The sequence below is a fragment of the Plecotus auritus genome (assembly GCF_963455305.1).
Source record: "Plecotus auritus genome assembly, chromosome: 6".
NCBI lineage: Eukaryota > Metazoa > Chordata > Mammalia > Chiroptera > Vespertilionidae > Plecotus > Plecotus auritus.
Window position 1 is genome coordinate 106,043,430 of NC_137773.1, and position 24,182 is coordinate 106,067,611.

Below are 24,182 nucleotides of genomic sequence, written 5' to 3' on the forward strand. Positions count from 1 at the left end.
CCTCTCTGTGGTTACTTGGTGGTGTGTTTTGGAGGTGGATTCCACTAGGATTTCCACTTTTTATCTTTTATGTAAGCAGGTCAGGTTGTAAGGAGGAAGTCAAGTTAATGCATAACCCTTGCTTCATGGTAAAGCCTCCTGCTCACATGCCAAACTTTGTCTGTTGCTTCAATGTTTATCTCTGCTCTGTTGACTCTGATCAAGCTGACAGATTCTCAGATTATAGTTTCCTGTCCTCTGCCTCTCATTGCCACTAGGCCATTTTGTCTGGAATAAGACATGGGATCAGAAAATAAAGCCTGAGTGGTCCTTCTTTCAGCCCCTTCTGAAGTAGTTCAACAGATTCTTCCTTGCCTGTCCCCTGCCCCCTGCCCCCCACCCCCAGTTCTCATCTTTAAGGAATGGGTATTTAGGAAAGTGTAGGGCCCTTTAGGACTCTGTTAACCTTTGTGAGAAAATTACAGCCTGCTTGAAATTTGTGTGTGGGGAGGGGAAGCTTTTAGATTGTGTTATCCTCCCTTAAGAGTTTGGATTTCAAATATGTTCCAGACAAGTATGTTTTCAAAGGTTAAGTTATATACATTATCCTTATCAGATTATTTTTATCCTCACTTCATAGCTGTGAAAACTCAGACCTGGAGAAACAAGTAACTAGTTAAGATGGTAAGTGTTGAACCTGGTTGTCTGATTCCAGGGTTGACAGTCTTCATTGTGCCACTCTGTGATCTTTTTGAAGATTTAGTATTAGAATTATAGGTAGGAAGAAATGGCTGGTAAGAACAGTGGTACAACATGGCAGGGCTTTCTGATCTTTCTCTTGCAATCCTAGGTCTTCTGTACATTTTCCTTTAGTTCCATCTTCATTATTTAGCCTTGTCTAATGGTCAGTGACTTCAATGTCTATCCCTTCTGCATAGGCTCACTCTTTTCTCTGCTTACCCTGTTTCTAGTTCTCTTATTTGTGGACTGGTTCACTGTTTTTTTTCTTTCTTTCCAATTCTCTTCCTAATTGTAGGGACATCATTAAAAGCTCTCCAAATGTGCCATGTATTCTCAATTTTATTCTCATTCCCACTTTATACAGTTTTCAGTCTCCCAACACAGAAACCAATGTGCATTTGAATTTTTTATTTTTTACAGACTGGGAGGCAAGACTTGAAACCAAAGAGTCAACTCCAGAGCCCATCATTACTGAAGATTTTTCCTATTGGGTAATAATGGAAAAGGAAGGTCTCTGGCATTCTTCTTTAAGGGAAACATGGGAATCTGATAATTGGTTAGAGGGGCAACAGAAAAACCAGGATAGACATCTGGGTCAAGTGGCAGTTACCCATAAGGAAACCCTCACTGAGAGGAGAGTATGCAGAGGTAATGAATTTGAAAGATGTTCCAATCAGGGTTCAGTCATTGATATACAACAAAGTAGTCCTATGGGAAAAAGGCCCTGTTATCAGAATTCACATGGAAAAGATAAACAAAATTCTGAATTAATTAAGATTCAAAGAATGTTTGTAGGGAAGAAAATCTATGAATGTAATGAATGCAGGAAAGCCTTCAGCCAGAGCTCATCCCTTCTTAAGCACCAGAGGATTCATACTGGGGAGAAGCCCTATAAATGCAATGTATGTGGGAAGCACTTCACTGAACGTTCCTCTCTTACTATACATCAAAGAATTCATACTGGAGAGAAACCCTACAAATGTAATGAATGTGGCAAAACCTTCAGTCAAAGCATGAACCTTACTGTTCATCAAAGAACTCATACTGGAGAAAAACCCTATCAGTGTAAAGAGTGTGGAAAAGCTTTCCGAAAGAATTCATCCCTTATTCAACATGAAAGGATTCATACTGGTGAGAAACCCTACAAATGTAATGAATGTGGGAAAGCATTTACCCAAAGTATGAATCTCACAGTACATCAAAGAACTCATACAGGAGAAAAGCCCTATGAATGTAATGAATGTGGGAAATCTTTCAGTCAAAGTATGCACCTTATTGTACACCAGAGAAGTCATACTGGAGAGAAACCCTATGAGTGTAGTGAATGTGGAAAAGCCTTCAGTAAGAGCTCAACTCTTACCCTGCATCAACGAAATCACACTGGAGAAAAACCCTACAAATGTAACAAATGTGGGAAATCCTTTAGCCAAAGTACATACCTTATAGAACATCAGAGACTTCATTCTGGAGTAAAACCTTTTGAATGTAATCAGTGTGGAAAAGCTTTCAGTAAGAATTCATCTCTTACTCAACATCGGAGGATTCATACTGGAGAGAAGCCTTATGAGTGTGTCATATGTGGGAAGCATTTTACTGGACGATCATCCCTTACTGTACATCGGGTTATTCACACTGGAGAGAAACCTTATGAGTGCAATGAATGTGGAAAGGCCTTCAGCCAGAGTGCATACCTTATTGAGCATCAAAGAATTCATACTGGTGAGAAACCCTATGAATGTGATCAGTGTGGTAAAGCCTTCATTAAGAATTCATCCCTTGTAGTGCATCAAAGAACTCATACAGGAGAGAAACCCTATCGGTGTAGTGAATGTGGGAAAGCCTTCAGTCGGAGTACAAACCTTACACGGCATCAGAGAACTCATACATGAGGAAAGTTTTCACTGGGCCCATTATGATGAACTCTTCAGTGATAATCAGATATGTCATGTAGGAACCAATAAATGTAATGATTTTAGGAATCTTTTAGGTGAGGTATATTATACCATATCAGATGATACAGACCACTGCAGAGGAACCATATGAAAGTGGAAAATCTTGATTGAATTAGAAAAGAAAAAATTTGTATCTGAAGGCTTAAGTAGCTGATATTCTAAACAATGAGGATTCATGCTGAAGATAAGTTCTGTTGTATCATACTGCAGATTCTCCTTTGGATGTAAGAGATTTCACATTGGAGAGAATATGTGAGAGCGCTTAACTGGACAGCCCAAAGACCTGGTATGTACTCTGATCTGTCACTAACTTGGACAAGTCACCTATTTTCACCAGGTCACAGTGCCCATATATTTGGTAAATGAGGGATTTTGGATTTAGAAGATCTCCAGCATCCCTTTAAGCTCTATAAAGCAACAAACCTGTAGATATAATGAATATTGGGACATCCTTAATCTTTTACCATGTTATGTATGTTATTAGGTGCTACTATTTTACAGTCTGGTTTCCCTGGATGTTGTAAGTTAAAATCTCTACCAAATCCTATTATTTTCCCATGCCTAACCCCTTCTCCTTGCATTATTTTCTCCCTTAAACATAGGCTGGTTGCAAACAGGTGATGGAATAATTGTACAAATCTTAATGCAGTAGTATAATGTTTTAAGTCCTCAATTAACAGTCATTAAATTGTTGTTAAGTAAGCTAATTACTTAGAAGATAATATAACTTATAGTCTTTTCCTAGGACTCAAATACATATCTTTGTATCATATTGACAATCGAGTGGAAAGGAAGATAGGCTGAACACTAGTAGAAATAAAAATCTGACATTAATAAAACCTTGGTAATTCAAACATTTGCAAAACAATCATGGAGATTTTATAGACCTATAGTAAAGACAATTTTATTTATTTCACACACATTTAATAAGTACTATAAACGTGTTAGGCGTGATTAGAAAATAAAAATAAATATGATATAGTCTTGTTTTCCAAGGTTTAAACTGAGAAAGTGACAGTGAGATGGGAGAGGAAGAATTCAAGCAAAAATGAGACAGAATATAGATAATGTGGTAACTGATTAAATGTGAGTGCTTGAATTTCTTATTTGGATGTATAGGGATGCCATAACTAAAAATATAAAGTTGACCAATTTTGTGGGGCAATGATGAGTTCAGTCTGGGGGCATTTTGATGAGTATGTGGATATCCAAGTGAAGATTCATAATAGACTATACACTAAGTAGTAGGGAATTGATTAGAGGGTTCTCTGGCAGTATAATAGTTCCCCAAATCCCAATTCATGGTTTTGCTTTTCACAGTTTGTTACCCACAGTCAACATTGAATCCAAAAATATTAAATGGAAAATTCCAAAAGAACCCCCACAATTCATGTTTTAAATTGCACACCATTCTGAGTTGCTTGCTGAATTCCCATGCAACCTCACTTTATTGTCATCTCATCACATAGCCACTGTATCATGTCACATCATCACAAGAAGGGTGAGTACAGTACAATGAGATATTTTGAGAGACCACATTCACATAACTTATTACAGTATCTTGTTAAAATTTTTCTCATTAGTTACTGTTTATCTTTTACTGTGCCTAATTTGTAAATTAAACTTTATCTTAAGTATGTATTTATGTGGGAAAACATTGTGTGTGTGTGTGTGTGTGTGTGTGTGTGTGTGTGTGTGTGTAGGGTTCAGTACAACTTATTGTTTTAGGCATCCAGTGGAGGTCTTGGAACATACCTTGGAAAGAGTTAAGAGAAACACAAAAAAACAGAAAAATCAGGAGAACATTGTGGAACAGAAGTAAAAGAATTTTAGTGTAGGGATAGGAATAGTTAATATTTTCAAATGCTACAAAGGGTTAAAGTAAGATAAAAATATAAATATTGCCCTTAGTTTGGTTAATGATAAACTATGTAAATTTTAGTAGGTTAAAGAGTGAGTTAAAGGTTGAAAAAGACTTAGTAGCTTGACTGGGAAAGGAGAGTTTAGAAAGATAACTAGAGGGAGATTGGGGTTGAAAGAACCTCTATCAGAAGAGCTTTTGGCTACATCAATAGAAAGCCCAGTTAATAATGGCTTATGAGCAAGTAGGGATTTATTTCCTCATATAATAAATCTGGAGGTCAGTGGGATTGTTCAGAGACAAAATAATTCAATGCCTTGAGTTTCATGGCTTTTCCATCATGGGCACATGGCTGCCACAACGTCAGGTAAAATATCTGCATTCAATGCAAGAAGAATTGGAGTGGGTAGCACTAGCAACATTGCTGCCTTTTATCAGAAAAGGTTTCTCCAGACGCCCCTCAGTAGACTACTGCTTACATCTTCTTGACCACAGCTGTGTTACATGGAGACTAGTAGCAAAGAAGACTGAGAAAAAAAGCATTTGCTCTTGGATCCTCTATAGTGGGTAGGCAAAGAAAAGATGGTTTGATAAGGTGTTGACTTAGCCAACTATCTGCTGAGAATGTGTTTGCATGACTTAAGGTAGAAGAATTAAGCATGTTTATCATCTAAAAGAGGTGTAGAGTCCAGCTGGTGTGGCTCAGTGGTTGAGCATCGACCTATGAACTAGAAGGTCAGGATTTATTTCCCGATTGGGGCATTTCCTGGGTTGCAGGCTCAATCCCCAGTAGGGGGTGTGCAGGTGGCAGCCGATCAATGATTCTCTGTCATCATTGATGTTTCTATCTTTCTCTTCCTCTCCTGTCCTCTCTGAAATCAATCTCATATTTTTAAAAATAATAAAAGAGATGTGGAGACTCTAAAGGTGCAGAAAGGAGGGGATGTGCAGCTCAAAGTGGGAAAATAAGATTTGGAGCACAGGTAAAGTATATAGGAATCATCTTCACTGGGAAGAAGGACACTTTCCTCTGGAAGAGGTGGTAATCAGTGATGGGTGCAGATGTTTGTGGGTGACAATGGAAGAGGTTCCCTGAGGATTCTCAGTGTTTGGACTTTGGGCAGTTTTAATTCATGGAGTCCGAACATCAAAGACAAAGGAGGAATGGAACACTGAATTAAACTGTATCCTCAGAAACAGATTTTAAATTTCTCTCCATTTCACCCAGTTTCCTCCTTTCCCTTCACATGTTTTTCTTACACCTCATTTCATCTCAAGAATACAAGGAGAGCCCTAACTGGTTTGGCTCAGTGGATAGAGTGTCAGCCTGCAGACTGAAGGGTCCCAGGTTCAATTCCGGTCAAGGGCTTGTACCTTGGTTGCGGGCACATCCCCAGTAGGGAGTGTGCAGGAGGCAGCTGAATTGATGTTTCTCATTGATGTTTCTAACTCTGTATCCCTCTCCCTTCCTCTCTGTAAAAAATTAATAAAAATATATTTAAAAAAAGAATATAAGTAGATGGGAGGAAAGACAGTGAAGAAATGGGTAGAAAATAGAAGAAAGTGATAAAGACAGCAGCACGATAAAGACTCAAAAGGAAGGCACAGGATAAGGGGAAGAGGAAGAATGAAGTTATTGAAGCCTAAGATGGATGCAGTAACTCAAAATCAATAAAATATTAACGCATGGAGGGAGGGCCAGGACACATGACCCAGATAAATGGAGGTTTCACTACTTTTTCAGGAGTTTTGGAAGTCTTAGACTGTATGTCCGTTCTCAGCCATCTTGGGCAACAAGTAATGAGGACTTTGTACCTTTTCTCTATCAACAGGTGCAGGACTCCTGGTTCCATGCATTAGACATGAGACCTTGTGCAAGGTACTTAACCTTGGTGCCTCCCTTTTTTCATTTGTTAATAGTGCAAACCTCACAGCTTTAGATTGCATTAGGTAACTAATGTAAAGTGCTTATAAAAGTGTCCAATGTGTAGTTAGTACCCAACAAATGTTATCACCCTCATGTAATATCCAAATATCCAATAACAATAATATCCAAACTCCATAGCATGGCGTCCAGAAACCTTAATTATCTTAGAACTAGAGGCCCAGTGCCTGAATTCATGCACCAGTGGGGTCCTTTGGCCTGGCCTGTGTGATCAGGCTGAAACCAGCTTGCCAACATCCCCCCAAGGGGTCCTGGATTGTGAGAGGGTGCAGGCCAGGCCGAGGGGCCCTACCAGTGCACGTTCGGGTCAGGGAGGCATGCGGGAGTTAGCCAGCCAGGGAGGGACTACGGGAGGGCTCCAAGGTGTGTCGGGCCCGTCTTGCTCAGATCCCATCAGCAAGCTAACCTACTGGTCGGAACATCTGCCCCCTGGTGGTCAGTGCATGTCATTGAGCAGCCTTAGCATATCATTAGCATATTACGCTTTGATTGGTTGAATGGCTAACCAGATTACCAGACAATTAGCATATTGGGCTTTTATTATATAGGATGACTATGCTCTCAAAACATACCTTGTAAAAAAAAATTATAAAACTGGGAGTCAGTCCTGCCTCCAGCCTGCTGTAATAGCCTACTAACTGGTTTCCCTGTATTCCTTCTAGCCCCACCATAGCGTGTTCTCCACACAACTGACCAGTGATTCTGTCCAAGTATGGTCAGCCATGTCACTATTTTGCTCAAACATCTGTAATGGTTTCCTATCACACACAGATTAAGTCCTGCAATGGTCTTCAAGGGTTCTAGTGACCCTGTGAATTCATCTCCCTCTCTCCCTTGTTCACCAGGCTCTCTCCAGTCATATTGGACTTCTAAGCCTCAAACTCACCAGGTACCCTTCTCTGGACAGCATTCCTGTTTCCTCCTACTTAGAGGGTTTCCCCCCAGATAGTCACATGATTTCCTCCCTCACTGTAGTCCAGTGTCTGCTTGATACTTTCTCAGAGAACTTCCCAAAATAATCCTGAACCTTTGTCACACTCTGAAACTTAACCCAGCTTCACTGTCATCAGTATCTGAGGTTTTGTTTTATTGACTTCCTCCCCCAAGAGAATTACACCTGAATAAGTGCAGGGTTTTCAGCCCTAGAACAATGCCTCACACATTAGTGCTCCAAGTAGGTATCTACAGAAACCTTCAATAAAACCCCAAACAATGCTGTAGTGTCACATAAAAGTCACTGACACTGCTTCCTAAGAGGTAGCCAACGGGTTAGTTCCCTGACAAACCTCAGGTCACATACTTGAATTTTTCACCACCTACAAAATTGAAACCCTCTCATCTTCCTGAAAATCCTGATAAATCGCCAAGAGCGATTTATTCCACCTGCTTTACGCTTCCCAGGCACCGTGCCCGAAGCCACCGCCCAGGTCCCGAACCTTCGCGGCAGCCTCCTCACTCATCTGCCATCCTTCTGCCCTGGTCCTCCCGCCTCCGCATCCCGTTTCTCGCGGAACCACTCCAGGCCCGACAGCCGGCCACACGGCCAGTGTCGGTTGCGTCCCCGGGCGGATGCACAGTCTCATTGCCTTCACGTCCTTGGCGCTGTCTTTGGTCTGGCACACGCCTTTCGGCTTGTTGTGTCCTGCTCCCTCCTCCGGTACCTTTCCTGAGCCGCACTTCTCAGCGGACGCGGCGCCGCTCCACCAGACTGACCTGCCTTATCCCAACTTCTCGCTACTCTCTAGCTTGGGCGTGTTTCAAGGCAGAGACCAAATCCGTGTCTGACCAGAGCGGAATCAAAGCCGCAACTGCCAGCACGCGGTGATTTATCTGCAAACTGGACCGGCGTCGCTCCGCTGAGGCCTCTGGGAAATGTAGTTTCAGTGTAGAAAGTCTCTGGACCTGGCGGGGGTGAGGGGTGGGTAGGAAGTAGGGGGTTGTCTGCTCACAAGAGCAAAATTTCCTTCCGCGCGCGGCGGTGGATTTGCCAGATGGGAAGTGGCCTGGAGAGCAGAACGGCGCAGCCTTGGAATTTGTGGAGATTCGTCCCTGCGGTTCTCAGAAAATGCGCAAGCGCAGTTCAGACCCGGCTGCAGATTCCAGCTCTTTGTTCTGCGGCGGCGATGTGGTGATGGAGATCTTTCGCCGCTGGCAGGGTCTCCTCGGCCACCCATGGGTAACCAGGCACCGTAGTCAGAGCCTCGTCGGGAGAGCGGGAGTGGCCGTGGGTGGTTGCGCCCGGGGAGAAGAACGGAGATGAAAGCTCAGTAGGTCCGGGTCATGCTCCGTTCTGGAGGACGCTGATGTGATGCCGCAAACTTCCCAGGATGTATGGCTAAGGTTTGATTCCAAAGAGAAAAGGGACGACCAGGTTTGGGTTCTTGGATTTCGGGCTCGAATCTGCGAGTGCCCTCAGGAAGACGCGGGCAGGGCTTCTGGGGTGCATCTTAGAGCCGACACCGGGAAGCCCGTTTATGCCCAGGAGGTAGATGATGCTCCCGATGGGGTTGTGACACTTTATGTGGAGCCCTCCGAGGGGGCAGCAGAGCCGAGGGCGGGAGGGTTGTGTGAAGATTCCTAATCCTCTCCCTCTTCCTGCCTTCCCCTCTTCCCCCAAATACCTGCTTATCTACCTTTCACGCCAGGTGACAAAACTGGGCCCCGGAAGAGGACAGGCCTGTGGTCAGAGAAGGGCTTGACTTGAGAGCCCCGTAGTGAAGCGCGGGGGTGGGGAATCTACCCTTCTTTGCTTCCTTTTGGAGGAGAAAGAAGTCGACTCTCCTTCTGCACTTCCTCACTCCACTCCCAGAATTAGGCAGCTGTCCAGCGAGGAAAGGCTTCTATAGAGAGACTTCTCAGAGTAACGTAAGGGCAAAGGCCTGGGAGCGGGTAGAAAGCGTGAGAGCTGGGGCTGGAGGGTGCTTTCTGCAAAGAGAAGTCAATGTATTTACGATATGGAAGGGGGATGCTAGGGGAAGTGTGTGTGGGGGGGTAGCAGAATGGTGAGTGATTACTGTGGGCACCAGCAGAAATGCTTTCAGGAGGAGAGAGAATTGGGAGCAAATGACTAAGAATTCAGGGCTGGCGGTATTGGAGGACTCCCATGATGTGAATGTTCACAACGTCACTCTGGACTGCTGTGTGCTTTCTTCTGATGCAATCCTCTCCTCATAACAGGTGTGTAGAAGTTTCTGCCTGAGGAGTCCTACTCTGCTTTTTCCTAAAAGAGCTCATTAGAGAAGAAGAAATGGCTGTCAGGCACCTGCCAAACATGGTCCAGGTGAGTGGGGGTTGTTGTGGAGCACTCTTCCACACTCGGAATTGCTTTAGATTTGAATGTAGAGGTTTGGAGAGTGTGGGCATGTTTCTTTTCCCTGACCAGAGCTTTTTCTCCCAATCCAGTCTCATTCTGAGGACTGATGCAGTCACTACATTCTCCCTCTCCCACCATGTCAGGCTTATCTTAGTGGGTGTCATCCAAGCTAAAGAACTTGTTAAAGGGCCCTAGCTGGTTTGGCCCAGTGGATAGAGTGTTAGCCTGTGGACTGACGGGTCCTGGGTTCGATTCTGGTCAAGGGCACATGCCCAGGTTGTGAGCTCGATCCCCATTGGGGGGTGTGCAGGAGGCAGCCGACCTGTGCTTCTCTCTCATCATTGATGTTTCTATCTCTTTCTCCCTCTCCCTTTCTCTCTGAAATCAATAAAAATATATTTTAAAAAAAAGTGCAAAATGGCAGAAAATATACAAAGGGCTTAATGTAGAAAATATAGTAGTTAGAATATTTAATTTTCTTTTTTTATCCCATAAAGCTCAAGTAGTGAAAAAATAAATAAGGCTATGAATCCAAATGGTATAATTATTAAGTTTTACCACACACACATACATCCAACTTTATGTACTAAAATTAGAGAATTAAAAAAAAAAAGAACTTGTTAAAGGTCACAAAAGTGACAACTGGAACTGGAATCCAGGTTGGTCCAAAATAGAAACCTGCACTCTTTCTACTAGCAAGTAAGATTAGGGATCTAAAGTGATAAAGGCAGTGCCTATGACAGGAGTTGAGAGATTGGAACACTTTCTTGAGGAGGTGAGATTTACTGGACCCTGTTTTTAAAAAAATATGACGTACAGGCTTTTTACCTCAGAGAAATATTGCATACCAATGAAATAATTTTAAAAAGTGGTACATATATGAATGGGCTATTACTCAGCCATGAAAAATAGTGAAATCTTACCATTTGTGACAACATGGATGGATCTAGAGGGTATTATGCTCTGTGAAATAAGTCAGTCAGAGAAAGACAAATACCATATGGTTCTACTTACATGTGGAATCTAAAGAACAAAATAAACAAAACAGAAACAGACGTATAGAAACAAAGAACAAACTGATGGTTGTCCCATGGAAGGGGTTTGGGGAGCTGGGTGAAAAAGGTGAAGAGATTAAGAAGTACAAATCGATAGTTACAGAATAGTCACAGGGATGTAAAGTATACAGCACAAGGAATATAGTCAGTAATATTGTAATAACTACGTATGGTGCCAGGTAAGTACTAGACTTATGGGGGGAATCACTTCATAAGTTATATAAATGTCTAATTACTATGTAATATTGTATGTCAACTATAATCATAATTTTTTTTAATTTTAAAAAAGATTATGCTTTCAATTTCAATAATTTACTAAAAGGCTTTGAGCAGAGCCAACCTCTAGAGAATAAGGATATGGACTGCACTATGAGGGAGATAGCATTCATTTGAGTGTATAAGTTCCAATGAGTTTGGTAAAATTGTTCTAACTCCTTCACATTTAAGCCTGTCTAGGGCAGGAATCTGTGGTAGAAATATTTGAAAGGGATGAACAGCTCCCAGTTTCTGACTTGTCCTTTAGGACCCATCTGACGCACCACCTTTTCTGTGCAACTGGTCCATGGTGCCTGTTTACTGTGGTATTTCTCTTCCATGACCATTTTCTCAAATTCATTGTTGATGTTATGCAATTGTCTTGTGTTTACACCCTGCCTTAGTTTGTTTGCCATGTGAAGGGGTAGCTGCCAGTCAACAGGGATGGGCTTGTTGTTACAGGAATCAGTGACCTTCAGGGATGTGGCCGTGCTCTTCACCCAGGATGAGTGGGCACAGCTGAGCCCTGCTCAGAGGGCCTTGTACAGGGATGTGATGCTGGAGAACTACAGCCACCTGGTCTCACTGGGTAAGTGGGGAGCCTCTGAAGGCTTACCTTCACATGTGGACATCTCTTGGGACCTTAAACTGGTAGCACATAGCTGGCATGGGCTGATTGAAGATGTTATTTTTAAGTCTGTGACCTGCCTACCTTGGTGTCCCAGACACAGGACTCTTTTGGAGCATAGAGTGAGTGGGGGTTGAATCCTCCCTCCCTTTGGCAGAGAGAAGGACATGGGCATAGGTTGTGTATCAGACCTGAGCCATCTTTTTGTCCTCTGGGAACTCATCTCTATCTTGGACCTTCCCATCAATCATCTTTTCCAGGAAGATCTGAGGACCAGATCTCTTCCTTGCAATGATTTTTTCTGTAGCATGAACAGATGTGGTCCATTTTTTTCCCCCCTTAAAAACAGGGCTCTTAGGACCCAAACCAGATCTGTTTGCCCAGCTTGGAAAAGGGGAAGAATGGACACCAGAAGACGCCTCCCGAGGCTTCTGTCTGGGTAAGACCCTGCGTGTGGGAGGCATGGAGAGAAACTCAGCAAATGTGACAGGCTTGTGGACCTAGAAATGAGCATCTTCTCCCTTCTGTTCACTTCAATACTTTATTGTCACCTTTGTCTCTGCATGCATATGTCACTCTTTTCTTTCGGCAATTTGTGCCTCCCTAAATCCTCCTCTCTGGGATTTTTCTTCTCTTCCTATCTGGCACAGATTAATCATCTCTGGTTTGGAAAAGACCTCACATGTAATCTGAGCAGCTCCCCCACTAGGTTCCATTGTCCTGTTCAACACTTGACAGTTCACTTTCTGTTCCTACTTCTCCAGTGAGGAGGAGCCACACTGGGTCACACACAGTAGGGCGGCTTCTTCATAGTTATGGGACAGTACCATGCTCATCCTGAGGCCACTCTTCTAGCTAAACATTGCACATTTCTTCAACCACTTTCCTGTTTGTCCATGTACATGTATTCAGCCAGCATTCAGTTTCTTTCCACCCTCTGCGGCAGCACACTTATTAAATTATGCTCTGCTGTATCACTCACATCCAGCATCCAAATGCTTGGCATCTGGGTGGGTGGCATAGACTTGTTGCTTAGGGATACAGAGAACATGATAGTTTAGTGGTTGTTACTTGTCTTGAGGAGCCCATTGGATCTGGTAGCTTGGTGCCTCTCCTACCCCTGAATGTTCTAGAGCAGCGGTCGCCAACTGGTGGTCCGTGAGGTCCAAAAGGTTGGCGACCGCTGTTCTAGAGAGCTAATTGCCTTATCCAATACTACATTACAACATTTCATTTTTACTGTCACACTTGCAGACTATAAAGTATTTATATATATATATATTTAAAAACCTTACTGATGTTTCACAGTAGTCCAGTGAAGTAGGCAGGAATTTATATCTTATATTAAATAACTATATACCTGGAATGTCTAGGACACAATCTGTTATGGAATTTAAATGTTTGAACTCCAAAACAGTTATCAAAAACATTTTTTACCCCAATAGCATTGTGAATTTGTGTGTTTTATTACAAACAAACTAAGGCATTTTTAAATTATTTATTTATTTATTTATTTATTTATTTATTTATTTATTTTTTAAATATATTTTATTGATATTTTACAGAGAGGAAGGGAGAGGGATAGAGAGTTAGAAACATCGATGAGAGAGAAACATCGATCAGCTGCCTCCTGCACACCCCCTACTGGGGATGTGCCCGCAACCAAGGTACATGCCCTTGACTGGAATCGAACCTGGGACCTTTCAGTCTGCAGGCTGACGCTCTATCCACTGAGCCAAACCGGTTTTGGCCTAAGGCATCTTAATATTTCATTCTGTATTAAACAGGCAGTGTTCTTACAAACAAGGGGGGATTAAACAAATTCATTCACTGTCCTACCACTCCGGTATCATGAATGCATTCTTCCATTTCTGTGGCTGGCAAACTGCGGCTCGCAAGCCACATGCGGCTCTTTGGCCCCTTGAGTGTGGCTCTTCCGCAAAATACCATGGCCTGGGCGAGTCTATTTTGAAGAAGTGGCGTTAGAAGAAGTTTAAGTTTAAAAAATTTGGCTCTCAAAAGAAATTTCAATCATTGTACTGTTGATATTTGGCTCTGTTGACTAATGAGTTTGCTGACCACTGTTCCATTTACTGGTCACTAACACTAGCTCTTTATTGCACTGGTGTGTAGGGAACATGAACATGAAGAAGGACTTGGATGCCGATAAGGGACTCTATAGTCAGGTGTGGGAATGACGTGCGAAACCTGGTGGTTGTGATTCATTTCTTCCCAGATGCTTTTCACAGCCCTCGGATCCAGCACCTCTTATTTGTGCATTGCCTGGACACCCTAAACTTTCAGCCTACTCATGAAGGATAATTAGTGGTTAGCCAGTCAGACCTGGAAAGAAGTCTTATTTTATATTTCCCAATAAAGATTTATAGTTGTTTCCCCCCCATTTCCCATAGGGTTGTATTTTTATTTTTGAAGAGTACCACCTTCTCTTTTGCTGTTTTAACTGGAAATTGCTACTATAAAGAAATGGTAGTCATTTCCAAATGTATTTATTCCCTTCTGGTCACTCTCTCTTATTCTTAAAATATTCATTGGATTCATTTTTAGTTTTTTTTTTTCTTATTTTGCTTTCATTTTTTAATAACTAGCTAGGACTTCAAAAATCATATAGAACAATGGTAATAGGTTTATCTCTAATTTTTAAGTGACTGGGTCTAGACCTTTTCCATTCTTGGTTTAGAATAGATACTTATTTGTAATCAGAACAAGAAAAAGTCCTTCTGATAGATAGCTTTCCTTCTTAATTTTTCTCTTCTCTGAGCCATGAGCTATTGGAGTTAGAAGGAGGAGAAAGCTGAATGAGTCCCTGTGGCAGGGCACCATTGCTGAGTAACTTCTGGGGATTTATGTTAGATAATAACAACCTGTGGGGCAAGTATGATTAACCCCATTTTACAGAAAACGGAATCTCAGCATGGTTAATTAATTTGGATGGATTTAATGTTAGTATGACATGGCAAGTCAGGATTAGGGTAAAGCCAGCATGAAACTCATCTGACCCACAAACTGTGTCATTTCCCCCCTTCTCCAAAATAGCTTTAGTTACACAGAAATTGTTTACTCAGTAAACCTAAAGAAAACTTATTGATCCCTTAATTTGAGTAGTTCACTAATAACTTTTTACATTTCTTATTTATTAATTGGTTTAAGTTTCTTTTTGTTATATCAACTGTACATCTTACCCTTTATCTTTAAATTAATCTTTTTTTGAGCTATAAAATGTATTCATTTATAACTATGTATGGTATGTATCTGTAATTTTAACATTTTTATACTATGTTATCTTCCTAATTTCCAATTTTACTTGCATATTTTTTCTCTTAAATTTGTTGGGAATTTTTTTAGAGAGCCAGCTCTTATTTCTCTGACAAGTAATTTTAAAATTTATATACTTATATTTATTTTTAGAGAGAAAGGAAGGGAGAGGGAGAGCGAGAGAGAGAGAGAGAGAGAAACATTGATGTGAGAGTGAAATATTGATTGGGCTGCTTCCTGCATGCCTTCTACTGAGGATTGAGCCTGAAAACTGGGCTTGTGCCCTGATTGGGAATTGAACCGGCAACCTTTCAGTGCATAGGACAATGCTCAACCAACTGAGCCACACCAGCCAAGGCTCTGGCAAGTAATTTTATTTCTACACTTAACATTATCATTTGCTTTGTTTACCTTAAAATAAATATATTTTGAATATTGTATATAATAGGTGCAAAAGAGGATATGTAATATTTTTTTGAACATTTCGAAGAACTAAGTAATAACACCCATACCTCACTGTCCAGCTTAAGAAAACAGAACATAGAGGCATATGTGAAGCCCAGTGTGCACCCCCTCTTCATACCTTCCTCCTTTCATACTAGAGAGCCACTAGCTTGAATTCTTCCCGAGCAACTCTGTGCTGCTCTTCATGGTTTTACCACATTTATCCGTAGTTTTGACCAATGTTGTTGCTGTAAGCTTGATATATATATGTTATACTATAGATACCTTTCCACAACTTCCATTTTTAAATCCTTATTGTGATGTGTAGCTCTAGGTCTTTTTAAATTGCACTTTGATATTCCTTCAGTGGCTATCCCTTAATTTATCCTTTCTCTTGTTGATAGACCTGGAGGTTGTTTCAAGACTTTTTGTTGTTTTTAATAGGGCTGACCTGAATATACTTGCACATACTCCCTGGGGTTTTCTTGTGTTCAAGTACAAATACTGGGTATAAGAGCATATGCTGCTTCAACTGTACTAGATTTTCCCAGAGTTCCATATTATACTAATAGTTGATGTAAGTTCCTGTTACTTTACATTCTTGCCAAAATTTGGAACTTTCAGACTTTTAAAAAATTCTCCTAGTTCCATTCCATACCTCATTGTGGTAATAAATGGCATTTCCTTGTTTGCTGGTGAAGTTGAATATCTTTTTATATGTTGACTATTTGTTTCCTATAACTTACATATTTATGTTATTTGCCAAATTTTCTATTATTTTTTTCTTACTAATTTCTGGGAGTTTTGTATATATTCAGGAATCTAATACTTTATTAGTTAATATGTATTTCAGTCTATAACTTAACTTTTTATTTACTAACAGAAATTCTTTTTTAAAAAATATATTTTATTGATTTTTTACAGATAGGAAGGAAGAGGAATAGAGAGCTAGAAACATCAATGAGAGAGAAACATCGATCAGCTGCCTCCTGCACACCCCCCACTGGGGATGTGCCCGCAACCAAGGTACATGCCCTTGACCGGAATCGAACCCGGGACCCTTCAGTCCACAGGCCGACGCTCTATCCACTGAGCCAAACTGGTCAGGGCTACTAACAGAAATTCTTAATTAATGAACTAGAACAGATCAATCTTTATGATCTTTTTCTTTTTTTGTGTCCTGTTTAAATAATCCTTTCTGTGCTCAGATCCGTGAGGGAGGGATTTGGTCTTGTTTGATCTTGTGTCCCCAGGACACCAGGTCCCAGTATGTAGTTGTCGAGTGAAAGCATAAATTTCTAATATTTATTTTTGTCTTTTTTCTGTATAAGTCTTGTCTGAGGTTTGCTTTTTCAGTAGACTTTTTAATGAATAAATGTTTGCCTTAGCTAATCCTTTCTATTTTATATTGATCTAGTTCATTAATTTTTGTTTTTTAAATTTAAATCTTTATTGTAGAGAGCATTACAGATGTCCCAATACCAATACCCCCTTCACTTGGTTCCAGCCCTGCTCCAGGCCTTCACCACCCTATTGTCTGTGTCCATAGGTAATACATATATGCATATAAGATCTTTGGTTAATCTCTTCCCACTCCTTCCACCCACCTTTCCTCTGAGATTCTTCAGTCTGTTCCATGTTTCTATGCCTCTGATTCTATTTTTTTAGATTTAATTGTTGATAGATATGTATTCATTGCCATTTTATTGTTTATATTTTTAATCTTTTTTTTTTCTTTCTTTTTCTTCCTCTTCTTAAAGAATACCCTTCAACATTTCATGTAATACTGGTTTGATGGTGATGAATACTTTAGCTTTTTCTTGTCCGTGAAGCTCTTTATCTGACCTTGAATTCTAAATGATAACTTTTCTGGGTAGAGGAATCTTGGTTGTAGGTCCTTGCTATTCATCACCTTGAATATTTCTTGCCACTCCCTTCTGGCCTGCAAAGTTTCTGTTGAGCTGACAGTTGTATGGGCGCTCCCTTGTAGGTAACTAACTGCTTTTCTCTTGCCGCTTTTAAGATTCTCTCTTTATCTTTAACTCTTGGCATTTGAATTATGATGTGTCTTGGTGTGAGTCTTTTTGGGTTCCTCTTGTTTGGGACTCTATGTACTTCCTGGACTTGTAAGTCTATTTCTTTCACCAGGTGGGGGGAGTTTTCTGTCATGATTTCTTCAAATAGGTTTTCAATATCTTGCTCTCTCTCTTCTCTTTCTGGTAGTCTCATAATGCGAATATTGGTACACTTGAAGTTGTCCCAGAGGCTCCTTACACTATCTTCATATTTTTTTAATTCATTTTTCTTTTTGCTATTCTGATTGGGTGTTTTTTGCTTCTCCGTATTCCAAGGTGTTGATTTGATTCTCAGAATCCTATACTCTACTATTGAATCCCAGTAAATTATTCTGTATTTCAGTTATTGTAGGCTTAATTTCTGATTGGTCCTTTTTTCATGTCTTTGAAATTCTCACTAAGGTTCTCATCTCACTAAGTCCCTTGAAGCTCTCATTAACTCCCTTGAAGCTCATTAAGGTCCTTGAGCAACTTTATAACCATTGTTTTGAACTCTATATCCAGTAGTTTGCTTACTTACATTTCTTTCATTTGTGACATGTTTCTTTGTCTCCCCATTTTGGCTGCTTCCCTGTGTTTGTTTCTATATATTAGGTAGAACTGCTATGTCTCCCGGAATTGGTAGAGTGGCCTTGTGTAGTAGGTGTCCTGTAGGACCCAGTGGCTCAGCCTCCCCAGTCACTTGAGCTAGGCACTCTAGCTGTGCCCCTGTGTGGGCTGTGTGCACAGTCTTGTTGTAATTGAGCCTTCATTGCTATTGGTGTCACTAGGAGGAATTGATCTCCAGACCAATTGGCTGAGAGGACCAGCTGCAACTAAAGTGGAAGAGCTGCTATGCAGGACACACCCCTATGGAGCAGGACTTGCTTCAGTGGGGCTTTGGTGGTCACTGAGTCTGGTCCTTGAGTGTGTTGCTTGTGGATGTGTAGAGTTGTAATCTGGTATGGTCTGAAGCTGTCCACAAGGTGCATTGGCTTGGAGCCTTCTGGGAGGTGCAAAGTCAGCCACTGCCTGGGGCCACCAAGCAGGAGCTACAAAGAGATCTGCAGATGGCTGGTATTTGTATTGGGCTTGGAAGTCCCCAGGTGACGCCCAGCTGTGAAACAAGATGGGCTGGTGCTAGTGCCAGGTCTTGGGCCTCTTATTGATATGTATTGGGCACACTGACACCAGCTGCTGCTTGTTTGAGAGATTTTAGAAAATTCTGATGCCTGAGTGGGGACAGGGCATTCATATGGAAAAGCCGCGGCAAATAGCTTGGTTTGGGCTGCAAATTGAATGGGGCAGAGTCTCAGGGAATCACCAAGACAGTGTGGTTCATGCTGATGAAAACTCAGATATGGCTGCCAGTCAGCTCTGGGATGGGGGAGGTTCCAGCACAGGAACAATGACCCTTGTGAGCACCCCGTCTGGCAGAAAGCTGCCCTCGAGTTTCTGCCCTGATGCCAGACAATCTGGTTCCTCCTAGTACAGGGGTGGGCAAACTTTTTGACTCGAGGGCCACAATGGGTTCTTAAACTGGACCGGAGGGCCGGAACAAAAGCATGGATGGAGTGTTTGTGTGAACTAATATAAATTCAAAGTAAAGGAGCGGAGGGGAGAGCAAGAGAACCGGATAGAACAGCCGGATCTGGCCCGTGGGCCGTAGTTTGCCCAAGGCTGTCCTAGTATGTCCCTGGATACCCCAAAGCTGCTGCCTGGCACCAGAGCTCAGAGGAAGCAGGACCATGTAAGTTCCCACATCAGCCCTTTAAGAGGAACTGCTGGGTCTCCATCAGTCTCTGTGTCACTTAACCACAATCCCCAAAGTTATGGGGACTTCTCTTCCCAGTTCTGGAACCCTGGGGTGATATCAAGAGGCCTCCCTTGAAAAACAAGAGTAAGACCTCTTGTTTTTCAAGGGAGGCCTCTGCTGCCTAGATATCCCTCCCGACTGAAAAAACACACCACACGTGGGTGTCATACTAGCCCTATCCGTGTCTCCGCTCCTTCTACTAGTTTCAATATGCTTTCTTCTTTACTTCTCTGGTTGTAGGACTTCCATTCAGCCAGATTCCGGGCGGTTTGAATGATGGTTGTTCTGTATTTTAGTTGTAATTTTGATGTGGTTGTGGGAGGCAGAGATACTGGTGTTTACCTACCCTGCCATCTTGGTTCCCAGTTCATTAATTTTTGCTTTTCATTATTTCTTTCCTTTGACATTTTGGAGTTTATTCTGTTATTTTTTATTTGTAGACTTAAATTTTCTTGAAGTAATACATTCATTTAAAATTTATTTGCTTTTAGAGAGAGAGAGAGAGAGAGAGAGAGAGAAACATTGATTTGTTGTTCCACTTATTTATGCATGCATTGGTTGATTCTTGTATGTGCCCTGACCGGGGATCGAATCCACAATCTTGGTGCATCAGGACAATGCTCTAACCACCTGAGCTTCCTGGCCAGGATTGAGTACATACATTTAGTTTAATGAAACTATAATGTTTATTATGAAAAACAGTGGCCCCTTGTCCCCTCTCTTCCACTTTCTCTTCTTTTAGTTGATTATTTGATCTATTTGTTCTCATGTCTCCAAGTAACATGTTTGTATTGCTGCCTCTTAACTTTTCAGTTTTAGACTTATTTATTTAAAAATATATTTTTATTGATTTCAGAGAGGAAGGGAGAGGGAGAGAGACCTAGAAACATCAATGATGAGAGAATCATTGATTGGCTGCCTCCTCCATGCCCCCTATTGGGGATCTAGTCCACAACCCTGGGCATGTGCCCTTGACTGGAATCGAACCTGGGACCCTTCAGTCCATAGGCCAATGCTCTATCCACTGAGCCAAACCGACTAGGGCTAGACATTATTTATTGAATTCTTTCTATAAAAAGTGAGGATGAAACTCACTGCCCCAACTAGTCACCTTGCTGCCTTTTCATTCCTGTGTTCCCAGTAGAGCTGTAGAATCCTTTTGATCTGAATAGTAATCAGTGTTTACATCCTTAAGAACTATTCACAAAACTGACCCATGTAGTGAATTATGACAACTTTTGCTTGACAATCTTATTCCCAGCATTCATTGGTTCATAGCTCCATTTAATTTAATTTAATCTCAGACCTTCTCCAGTTGTCTGAATCTTGTCTCAAGCAAGATTTTCAGATTCATCAGACAATGTGACAGCTTCCTTTTCCTGGAAAAGCTTCTCCTGGAACGTGTGACCTGCTCCATTCTAGAGTGGCTGGTGCCTAGCTCTCATCTTCCTGTGAAGGCCCTCACTCCTGGCTGCATGTCCCCTCTCATCCTCCTGCTTAGTTTGCTCCCTTCTTTGGTGGCATACACCTATCAATAGCTTCCTAAGAAAGTTTTTTTTTTTTTTTTTTTTTTTTTTTATAACCTATCATGTCTCTAAATGTCTATTTTCTGCCCTGACACTCTTTGGGTAGTTTGAATACATAGAATCCAGCACTGGAAATCTTTTCCCTTCAGAATTTTGAAGACATTGCTCCATTGTTTTCTGGATCACAGTCTGCTCTTTCGAAATACAAAATCATTCTAAATCTTCATCAGTTGTGACTTTTCTTCTTCTTCAGAACCTTGCCGGAGTTCCTGCTTTACACCAGTGTTCTGAAGTTTCCAAGTGATATACCCTGATGTGGTTCTGTTTTTATTCACTGGGCATCCATGAGCCTTTGGTTGAGTGTTTGGTGAGGCCTTTCCATCTAAAATGCCCACCCTTTGCATTTTGTGTGACTTGTTATCTACCACGACCAGAAGTTGAACTTACTTATCCCTATAGGTTTTAATAGTACATTTTTAAAAATGCCTCTAAATATTCAATAAAATTTAAGTGAACTTATTAGATATTATTTTATACATCAATTCTTCCAGATTCATGTTGACAGTTTATACTTTTTTTAAAAAAAAGAACAGCACATTTATGTTTTAGCTGATGGGTTTTTCTGTAAATTGTGTGTGTGTGTGTGTGTGTGTGTGTGTGTGTGTGTAATGGTATGGTTAAAGTCTCTATTCATTCTTTACCACTGTCAGATTTCTAGGTATTTGGTTGGAAATAGTTTGGCATTAGACTTGATGTTACAGGAGAACTTAGAATTCAAAGACAGTGCAAATATTTTTATTCTCAAATAAATGTTTTTTTAATTAATTAATTTTCCCCATTGATTTTTATTTATTTATTTTTTTAAATTTCTTTATTAATTAAGGTATTACATGTGTCCTTATTCCCCCATTACCCCCCCCCCCCAACCCCCCCATTCATGCCCTTACCCGCCCCCTGTTGTCTGTGTCCATTGGTTAGGCTTATATGCATGCATACAAGTCCTTTGGTTGGTCTCTCCCCCTTACCCTCACCCTCCCCTACCTTCCCTTAGGTATGATGTTCTGATTGATGTTTCTGTCTCTGGATCTGTTTTGTTCATCAGTTTATGTTGTTCATTATTTTCCATTAATGAGTGAGATCATGTGATATTTTTCTTTCATTGCCTGGCTTATTTCACTTAACATAATGCTATCCAGATCCATCCATGCTGCTGCAAATGGTAAGAATTCCTTCTTTTTTATAGCAGCATAGTATTCCATTGTGTAGATGTACCACAGCTTTTTAATCCACTCTTCTGCTGATGGGCACTTAGGCTGTTTCCAAATCTTAGCTATGGTGAATTGTGCTGCTATGAACATAGGGGTGCATATATCCTTTCTGATTCGTGTTTCTAGTTTCTTGGGATATATTCCTAGAAGTGGGATCACTGGGTCAAATAGGAGTTCCATTTTTAACTTTTTGAGGAAACTCCATATTGTCTTCCACAGTGGCTGCACCAGTGCATGAGGGTTCCTTTTTCTCCGCATCCGCGCCAGCACTTGTCATTTGTTGATTTGTTGATAATAGCCATTCTGACAGGCGTGAGATGGTACCGCATTGTTGTTTTGATTTGCATCTCTCGGATGATTAGTGACTTTGAGCAGGTTTTCATATGTCTCTTGGCCTTCCTTCTGTCTTCTTTCGAAAAGTATCTATTTAGGTCCATTGCCCATCTTTTGATTGGGTTGTTTATCTTCCTTTTGTTAAGTTGTATGAGTTCCCTATAAATGCTGGAGATTAAACCCTTATCGGTGATGATATTGGCAAATATGTTCTCCCATGCAGTGGGCTTTCTTGTTGTTTTGTTGATGGTTTCCTTTGCTGTACAAAAGCTTTTTATTTTGATGTAGTCCCATTTGTTTATTTTCTCTTTAGTTTCCATTGCCCTAGGAGCAGTATCAGTGAAGAAATTGCTTTGGCATATGTTCAAAGGAATGTTTTAATTCACACTGTGTTGTTGGACACTATTCTTTTGTTAAACGAATCCATTTTTATGGACTTTTATTAGCATTATACCTAATATGCACTCAGAATTTATTGAATTGTTCCCAGTTTAAATCAATAAACAATATGTTATTGTCCCTTGAAAAAATAAAATGCCTACCCTTTGGTTCTTTAATTATGGTAGGAGACATTTTCTTCTATTATTGTTTGATTTCCTTCAGTTTTTTGTTTCTTTTTTAAAAAAATATATTTTATTGATTTTTTACAGAGAGGAAGGGAGAGGGATAGAGAGTTAGAAACATTGATGAGAGAGAAACATTGATCAGCTGCCTCCTGCACACCTCCTATTGGGGATGTGCCCGCAACCAAGGTACATGCCCTTGACCAGAATCGAACCTGAGACCTTTCAGTCCGCAGGCCAACACTCTATTCACTGGGCCAAACCAGTTAGGGCCAGTTTTTTCTTATCTTTATGGAATGCTCAATACTTCCTAGACTGGTCTTCTAATTTTATTTTTATTAAAATTTTCATCTTTATGCTTTTTTGTTCTACTTTTTGACAGATTTTTAAATTTTATCCTCCAGTTCTTCTATTGAGGTTTTAAAAATGTTTTAAATCAACTTCATTAAAGTATAATACACATGCAATAAAATTAACCAGTTTTAAAGTGTAGTGTTTGATCAGACAATCATACAGTTGTGTAACCATCACAAATCAAGAAGAGTAACCTTCTAGTCACCCCTAAAAATTCCTTTACCTCTTTGCAGTTACTCTCCTGGCTGCCACTGATCTGTTTCCATGGCAAATTTATGTTTCCAGGACCTCCTGCAAATTGAATTGCGTGGCATGTGCTCTTTTGCGTCTGACTTCTTTTACTTAACATAATATCTTTGAGACTTATCCTTACGGTTTCACATGTCATAGTCCCTTGCTTTGCTGAGTAGCATCCTGTTGTGTGGCTGGACAACTAATTTGTCTATCTATTCATTGACGAACATTTGGGTTGTTTTCAGTATTTGCCTAAAGTTTCTCTGAACATTCTGGTATGAATTTTTGGGTGGGCATATTTTTAGTTCCTATGTTTTTTCTGGCCATATCTTTTGACTGAGATAAATGTCTAGAAGTCAGGTTGCTGGGTTTTATACTAAATGTGTATTTAGCTTTATTATAAATTGTGGAACTGTTATCAAAGTGACCGGTCCGTTTTGCATTCCCACAGCAATGTATGCAAGGTCCCGGGGTTTCTGGACCTGCTACTCCAGTGCAGTGCCGAGCAACAGCTGTTGAGAGCAGCTTGTTCCCTGTCTCAGGGGGAACATTTTAGTCTTTCACCCCTGAGGTTTTTATAGGTGCTCT

General features: G+C 40.9%; 1 protein-coding gene across 36 annotated transcripts in view; it reads left to right on the forward strand.

Annotated features, from left to right (window-relative positions):
* Nucleotides 1-24,182, forward strand: part of ZNF454 (zinc finger protein 454) — an 81,651-nt gene that overhangs the window by 25,390 nt on the left and 32,079 nt on the right. For 6 of the 36 annotated variants that reach the window (XM_080676284.1, XM_080676289.1, XM_080676276.1 and 3 more), the window contains 5 exons: nt 1,141-2,958; nt 6,366-6,412; nt 9,656-9,758; nt 11,564-11,690; nt 12,079-12,168. In XM_080676284.1, the coding sequence (XP_080532410.1) occupies nt 9,726-9,758; nt 11,564-11,690; nt 12,079-12,168 (250 nt within the window). In that variant the 5' untranslated portion in view covers nt 1,141-2,958; nt 6,366-6,412; nt 9,656-9,725. Of the gene's footprint in view, nt 1-1,140; nt 2,959-6,365; nt 6,413-7,323; nt 7,368-8,352; nt 9,344-9,655; nt 9,759-11,563; nt 11,691-12,078; nt 12,169-24,182 lie in introns of those variants that run through there. The other 30 variants (XM_080676268.1, XM_080676267.1, XM_080676270.1 and 27 more) reach the window with 23 other exon arrangements.